This window comes from Micropterus dolomieu, linkage group LG09 (genome assembly GCF_021292245.1).
Source record: "Micropterus dolomieu isolate WLL.071019.BEF.003 ecotype Adirondacks linkage group LG09, ASM2129224v1, whole genome shotgun sequence".
In the NCBI taxonomy this organism is placed as follows: Eukaryota; Metazoa; Chordata; class Actinopteri; order Centrarchiformes; family Centrarchidae; genus Micropterus; species Micropterus dolomieu.
In genome coordinates, this window is record NC_060158.1 from 3,227,348 (window position 1) to 3,234,722 (window position 7,375).

The following is a 7,375-nucleotide window of genomic DNA, read 5'->3' on the forward strand; positions in this document are numbered from 1 at the left end:
TCAAGGTTAGCTTAGCATAGCACATCAGCTGAAGTATCAAAAGACACGTTATTGTCTCCTCTACTTTGTGGAAATTTATCATTTTGAACATTCACACCTAAGAAGGTTGGAATACATGAAATGTAAAGTGCAAATGTTTTACTTTTGAAGCAGAAAAATAATAAAATTGTGCTCACCTCAGATTAGAGAGACCAACAGGAAGTTGAACATAGAAAAGGAAGTCACACAAAGTGGCTATTTGATTTTTGTCATAGAGCCTCTAGAGTTGGAGTTATGAGCAGTGTGACAACTTTCCCCGCTCTCCTCAATAACTTGTTCTCGGGTGATGTTTGTGTTTGTAAAGCAGCCGTCGTTGTTGTTGGTTTGATGTTTGCTGTATGACACACAATAAATTTCCTCCGAAAGGACCAATAAATATCTCTCACCTATAAACGTGCACAGCTGATCCCGTTACCGGGGGCCGTCGCTAAGCAAAAGCACTTCTTAAACGACTCATCGACGAATCGTTGAAATAATCTAGAAGCTTCGAATACTAAAATCACCGTTAGCTGCAGCCCTAATTTATTGCTATGGTGGTTAATTGTGCTGTGGAAATTAAGAGCAAGTCGGAGATGGTGCTGGATGCGTCAAGGAGATTCTTGGACATTGTGGACATACCAGGAGAAGAAAGAGACTCTAAGCTGAGGGAAGGACTCACACCATCTCAGACCTTTGAGTCTGCTGGTGCTTTCAGACCAAAAGCGAAGCGGTGAATTTACATACAAAGTCAATGCAAAGACGTGTAGACCTGGTGGTGGTGCGAAGCGAAGCGACGCGAAGGAATTTGCGTGAGTTGAATATTTTCAACTCAAGCGAAGAAGTCGCATGACGCTGATAGCCTATCAGTGTTGAGATTGTCCGTACGTCACCGAGGCTTCAGAGCGACGTGTGGAGAGCGCCGGGCAGAGCGGGAGATTGAAAATCTGCTGGCCGGCCGAGAGCTACTAAACTTGGGGGAGAGGAGCAGGGAGCAGCGCTGCAACCATTGTACAGATAAACACCCGTAGTCGGTCGGATTCTGCTCTGACAACTACGCCGTTTGCTCGCGGGAGGAGCTCGGAGTTAACTGCTTTTATTAAATTAGCTTTTTACTTTAGTTTTAGGGATTTTAACGTTGATTTATCTTCACAGGAGCTCCTCAGCAGCTTCCGTGCACATCCGGTTCCAGTGTTGTTGTTAGCGTCATTAGCTCTGTCGGACTACGACTTCATATTTATATAAAAACCGGACAAAACTGGACATTACTGGGAGAAAAGAAAGTGAGGAGGTTAAACTAGCTGGTGAGTTCAGAAAACATGTGACTGTAACTTTATTCTTTACTGTGACCAAGTTAGCTAATAGCATAGCCCTGATCGATCCAAACTCCATTCAGAAAACAAACATTTTAGAAGTTGTTGTCCTGCTGTCTCGCTGACAGACCTGACAAAGCATGAATTCATATGTTTAACAAATCTGCATCATGTTGTCGTTATTTCGGCATCAGTTTGATCCGTTTATTGCTATTTAATCACAGCAAAATGTTCACTTTGGGTTCATACAGCTGTAGTAAAGGCGAGTTGTGTTTATTAACGTCATCGCGTTAAAATCGCCTTCTCGCGTTGTTTGTGAACACTTGCAGCGTCGCGAGGAGAAAATTCGCGGTTGGTCTGAATGCGGCGTAAGACATAAGAACGGAAACGCAGTGACCTTCAGGCAGGTGACTGTAAATATGCTGCGCTGGGGAACCTGTTTCAGTCAGCAGGTGGCGGTAATGCCAGCAGCCATAAACCCTAAAGAAGAAGAAGAAGAGCAGGGCGGGGCCATGTTAGCATCCGTTAGCAGCCCTTGTTGCCGCCGGTGTTTCCGCGTCGGACCGGAGATCTGCGGGACAACATGAGACGCGGACAGGGTGGCGGACAGAGACCAGAGGCGCCCGAGAGTCCGGCTGCCGGCGGGGGGGGCGACGGCCGCTCAGGTGAGACACAGGAAGCTGCGCGTGTGTTTCAGTTAGCCGTTAGCCTCTGATACAGGAAGCGAGCTCCCCGCGAGCCGAGACATCGATCACCTGAGCTTCAGACACCTGGCTCGGCACGGAGCGCGCGGAGCTGGCTGCAGGTCCAGCTGCACACGTGACTGTCTTTAAACACACTATAATGTTCCTTCACTCAAAAAAGGTACAAATACTACGTTTCCCGTGTACTTTAATTAAGTATTCCACAGTGAAAGTACTTCTTCAGTGTATTCAGCGCCCGTCCTGAGTGATGAGGTCTCAGTCACGCTGGATTTAACAATCTAGTGTTAATAAAGTGAGGCTTTGTGATCACGGCCAAAATGCTAATCACGGTTATTTTGATCCACTTTGACTTCACGGTTATTCAACATATTTTTAGTGCACTTTCAAATTAAAATATAAACAGGCAGCTGTTTTCACAATAAGAGCGGTCCTTAAAGTGCATCGTCTCCTAGAAGCAAAATATAACAACATTTATTCATTTAGTTTATCCAAAGCGACTTATTTCTGTTTGTACAGTAAAATGTTCTGATATCTGCACCAGTGATGGAAGAGGACACTGGCAGGAATTACGCTGGTGAAAAGTCAAATTTCATATAAATTATGTTCACAAAATAACAATGAAAAGGTGCATTTTATATTTAAATTAATAACTAATAATAATAATAAGTTATATTAGTATTAAAACTGCTGTTATCATCATTGTTATTATTAGTAATATTATTATATTACCGTGGTTTGTATTTGTGTTCATTTAATCACTAAGAGCATCCCAAAAAAAACGCGTATGTATCTTTCAGGACCTTCGGCTCACTCGCGCCCCGTCCTTACCGTAATAACACCGCTTTAGGTGCAACAGAAATCAGACGGTTTCGTCCTCTGCAGAGCGTTTACTTCCACTGGAATCGTCTCAGACACATTTCAGATGCTGAGCACGTTGTTGGCTTCTTGTCAGAGCGTTTTGCCTGATGTTGCTGACATATTTAGATTTGGATAATCAGGGCTTCTTCTGTGATTAAGTAGCGCACGTAGATAAATGGTTCTGTTTTTAACTGTGTGTTTTGTTGATTTGTGATCGGGAGTCTGCACCAAGGTTCGTTTTTATTTCGTTTTGTTTTCAGTTTAGTTTTAATTTGTTTTTATTAGTTTGAGTCTTTGTCGCTGCACGACGCCAAGCTCAGTTTAGTTTTTTCACAAAACATCAATCGAGTACAATCATTAGAAATAATGCAGATTTGGCAAAAAGAGACCTTTTTTTTTTTTTAAGCTATCTGAAGCTTGTTGGGGCTCAAACACTATGAAGTACTGACACATTGTCTAAATAAATACTACAAATCTATGAAGCACATGCTACATCTACAGTATAATGTCTAACCTAAACTGCCCTGATCCTGCTACCCAGTGGTCCCAAGAAATTCATTACATCAGTCTCCAGCTCTGTCATTCTTGGTTAAATAGGTAAAATACAATTAATGGAGGTGACCACCAGAGCGTTTCTGGAGTGCGCACGTATTCCAGCCTTTACGGTAAGTGAAGCGGCCCAGAGCGAGCTGACAGGCAGGTTAGAGACTTTATCAGTTTGTCTCTTTAGTATGAAGAGAGGCTGTGAAGTCTTCATGTTACAACATTATTTATCAAATCGGGTCGGACTGGATGGATTTAGCGCGACAAGGTTTTCAAAATAAGACGTCTGTACAGGATGGAAATGAGATTAACTGGATTATATTCTCATTTGCATTGTCTCAGTTTTGTACCTGACGAGAAATATCGTCACACTTGTGTTGATCAGAAGAAAAGCAGTTTTTTCGTCGCCGTGTCTGAGTTCTGAATTCAAATGTTTCTCTGTTGTTTCCATTCAGAGGAGCAGAAGGACGATTACCCAGAATGCCTCGAGGTCGGCGTCTCTGAAGAGCAGGAGGTTAAAATGAAGGAGCAGGAAGAGGAGGATGGAGACGATGACCCCCGGCAGGATCCAGACTTCAGTCCTGATCAGAACGACTGCGCGGAGACGGGAACGGCGTCGTCATCACAGAGCAGCAGAGGAAGAAGACCAGCCGGCGAGCTGAGAGCTCCGGCGGACGCTAAAGGGAAGGAGTATCGGTGTGACGGCTGTTTGAAGAGCTTCGACCGGCCGTGTCGTCTGAGGATCCATCAGAGGACTCACACCGGCGAGAAGCCCTTCAAGTGCTCCGACTGTGACAAACGCTTCAAGAGCAAAGCCATCCTGTCGGCGCACCTGAAGACGCACAGCGGCGAGCGCCCGTTCTGCTGCCACGAGTGCGGGAAGTGCTTCCTGCAGAGGCAGGCGCTGGATGAGCACATGAGGACCCACACGGGGGAGAGGCCCTTCAGCTGCCAGCTCTGCAGCCGGCGCTTCACCGCTAAGAGCCACCTGCAGCGCCACCTGCTGACCCACTCGGGTGAGCGCCGCCACCAGTGCGTGGAGTGCGGGAAGTGCTACAAGAGGAAGGAGCACCTGAGCAGCCACATGCGCGTCCACAGCGGGGAGCGTCCGTTCAGGTGCAAGGTCTGCGGCCGCCGCTACAGCGAGCGGGGACGCCTGCTGCTGCACCTGAGGACGCACACGGGGGACAGCAAACGCCACACCTGCGAGCTCTGCGGCCTGCGCCTGGTGTCGGCCAATCACCTGCAGAGACACATGCAGACGCACAGCGGCGAGCGGCCGCACCGCTGCTGCGGCTGCAGCAAGAGCTTCAGCAGGAAGGACAAGATGATGGAGCACATGAGGATCCACACCGGAGAGAAACCGTACCGGTGCTCGCAGTGCCCGCTCAGCTTCAGGTGGAGGGCGGCGCTCAACGCTCACATACACACCCACACCGAGGAGCCAGAGGAGCTCTGATTGGACGGCCAGGACGGGCTGGTGTGCAGGAGGAGGAGCTGGACACCAGATTAGCTTTAAAAAGTTTTAATGAACTCCTTTTCTTCTTTATTATTTATTTATGTGTTTACTCTGAATGAACTGGTTCCAGAGACCGAAGGAGCTTTTTTATTTAAAGGTGCCGTAGAATCTTCGTTTCAGGTTCATACTTGTTGTTTTCTACTAGAAACTGTTCACCTGCTTTAATGTTTAAAACACAGATTATATTTCTCGTCCTTCTGTCTGAACACTCAGTTTTAGCTCTTGTCTCTTTAAGGTCCCACTTGCTTCTGATTGGCCAACTTCCCCAATCAGAGGGGCGGGGCTTAGCGGCTCTGCGCTGAATAGTATCTGTACAGAAACACAACTTTATTCTCTGGTTTTACTGAAAGTGGATCAGAGTTGATGAGAAAATATTGTCCTGTTTTCCCTCTGATGTCACTTTAGCAGCTAACCGCTGTTAGCTACTCAGCTAGCCGTCCTGTTTCTGACTCTGCCCTGACTGGAAGCTCGGTGCTCCGGCGGGCGGGGGGGTGTTTACACCTCTACATTACTACAGAAGCTTTGGACCGCTGGTTCAGAACCAGCTGTAAGCAACAGCTAGCGTAAGCAACAGCTAGCTGTTAGCAACCTGTAGCGTTAGCAACAAGTTTCCATAAATCAGACTTGAGGTGATCAGCAAGAAAACCAGAAAATATTCCCGTTTCCTCCAGAACCGCCTCCAGCAGCATTAGCTCGTATGAACTCTGGAGCGTGGGCTGGGCGACGTGGCCAAAAATGCTATCACGCTAAAAACATTTCTTACATTTCGACGATTATCACGATAAATGTGAAAATCATTTTTTTTTCTTTCAAGTTTAAAGGCAGATTTTTGCTCCTGGGTGAAAGTTGAAGAAACTACAGAGTTAATTATGTGGTTGAACTTTTCTTTATGGTCAGAACATGAAAAACACAAATCTGAAGTAGAACATTCAAAATCTTTAGTACAAGCTGTGTGCTGTTGGTGTAAAGAACTCAATGGGTTCAGTTTCCTGTCGCCCTCTGGAGGCAGTTGATGTTCACACTGGAGCTAAAATTATTTTCTTTGCAGCGTGTCGTTGAACATCCGTGTCATTAAAGGTTTGTCTTGTTAAATAAAACTCTCACAGCAGGACTGAACCCCGAGAGGAAACTTGACTTCATTGTTTTGTTTATGTGGTGCATTTTATTAACACAAGTTATCTCTTGCATTTCATTTCTCATTTCCGGACTGTCAGATACCCGCGCTTTGTCACGCCCTTCGGCGGCTGCTGCCAACACACGGGAGACTCTTGCATCATAGTTCAACGCACTTGGGGCCAAAACCTGGACTTTCAGCCAGGAGACCGGTGAAAGTTTCCTGTGTGAAACAAAAATTAACATTGATTAATTTTATTGATCATAAGTATTTTAAGTCACATACTTATTTTAACCCAAAGCATCATCTCTTCCTAAACCTGGCCGCGTGGTTTAGGGGCCCGAAACCTGGCCGCGTGGTTTAGGGGCCCGAAACCTGGCCGCGTGGTTTAGGGGCCCGAAACCTGGCCGCGTGGTTTAGGGGCCCGAAACCTGGCCGCGTGGTTTAGGGGCCCGAAACCTGGCCGCGTGGTTTAGGGGCCCGAAAACTGGCCGCGTGGTTTAGGGGCCCGAAAACTGGCCAAACTGCAACATTTCCCAATTTGAACCTCTAGTTTTATTAACCGGACGCTGCATATTTGTTGTTGCTAACTTGAGCGCGGAGCCCTGGGCGTTAATGGGACGCCATGGGGAGAGAATGGGTTGTTTATGAGTGCACCATCCTTCAGTGTGAACGCACTCATGCCCTCAGAATGGCGAGTGTGGAGGTGAGACGCAGCGTGACACACCAACGCTGTCACTGTGGGCGTGTTAGCATGCTGATGTTAGCAGTTAGCTCAGACTGCGTGGGATAAACTGGACCGAACGAGTCACAACACTGAAATCAGAAACCACAACCAGCAGGAAAATAAGGAATCATCACTTATGCAATCTGCACGCAGGCTCACACAGGTGTGTCTCAGCAGGTAGGGGCACGCAGGCTCACACAGGTGTGTCTCAGCAGGTAGGGGCACGCAGGCTCACACAGGTGTGTCTCAGCAGGTAGGGGCACGCAGGCTGCAGGCTCCACCCCTGCTTGTTCAGTCACGGTCTTCATGGTAACAGGGCCGAGCCCTGAGAGTACGAGAGAGAGAGAGAGACGGGTGGGGTGTGAGAGTCCGCTCGTAAACCCATAAACAGTCCCCGTGACGTGATCAGGTGAGTCTCCAGGTGTGAAACCGGTTTCTCCGTGGCTGTTAGTCCTGAACCTGTCTCACCTGGCTGGACCGTCTCACCTGGCTGCTGAGGGCGAGCGAGCTGAGCGAACACAGTGAGTCTTAATCCTTTTCTTTACAGAACACTTTGTCCTCAGCCTCCCCCCCCCCCCCCCC

The 7,375-nt window shown here is 47.5% G+C and overlaps 2 protein-coding genes and 1 long non-coding RNA gene across 5 annotated transcripts in view; 2 read left to right on the top strand and 1 right to left on the bottom strand.

Annotated features, from left to right (window-relative positions):
* Positions 1 to 1,661: 1,661 nt before the first annotated feature.
* Positions 1,662 to 6,086, top strand: LOC123976582 (gastrula zinc finger protein XlCGF8.2DB-like). Of its 2 annotated transcripts, none has more exons than XM_046058877.1 (2): positions 1,662 to 1,993; positions 3,889 to 6,086. In XM_046058877.1, the coding sequence occupies exons 1-2, from the start codon at positions 1,912 to 1,914 to the stop codon at positions 4,890 to 4,892; spliced, it is 1,086 nt and encodes a 361-aa protein (XP_045914833.1). In that variant the 5' UTR covers positions 1,662 to 1,911; the 3' UTR covers positions 4,893 to 6,086. The 2 variants fall into 2 exon arrangements, with proteins under 2 accessions (XP_045914833.1, XP_045914834.1); XM_046058878.1 differs by lacking the exon at positions 1,662 to 1,993 and adding an exon at positions 2,060 to 2,192.
* Positions 6,087 to 6,094: 8 nt separating this feature from the next.
* Positions 6,095 to 7,375, bottom strand: part of LOC123976613 — a 2,230-nt gene continuing 949 nt past the window's right edge. The window contains exons 2-3 of the long non-coding RNA XR_006826391.1: positions 6,953 to 7,118; positions 6,095 to 6,288 (exon numbers count right to left, since the gene is read on the bottom strand). This is a non-coding gene — a long non-coding RNA (uncharacterized LOC123976613). The remainder of the gene's footprint in view (positions 6,289 to 6,952; positions 7,119 to 7,375) is intronic.
* The window catches only part of LOC123976575 (BCL2/adenovirus E1B 19 kDa protein-interacting protein 2-like), a 14,711-nt gene continuing 13,886 nt past the window's right edge, over positions 6,551 to 7,375 (top strand). For both annotated transcript variants that reach the window (XM_046058867.1, XM_046058866.1), the window contains exon 1: positions 6,551 to 7,314. The gene's annotated coding sequence lies outside the window, so the exon portion shown is untranslated. The remainder of the gene's footprint in view (positions 7,315 to 7,375) is intronic.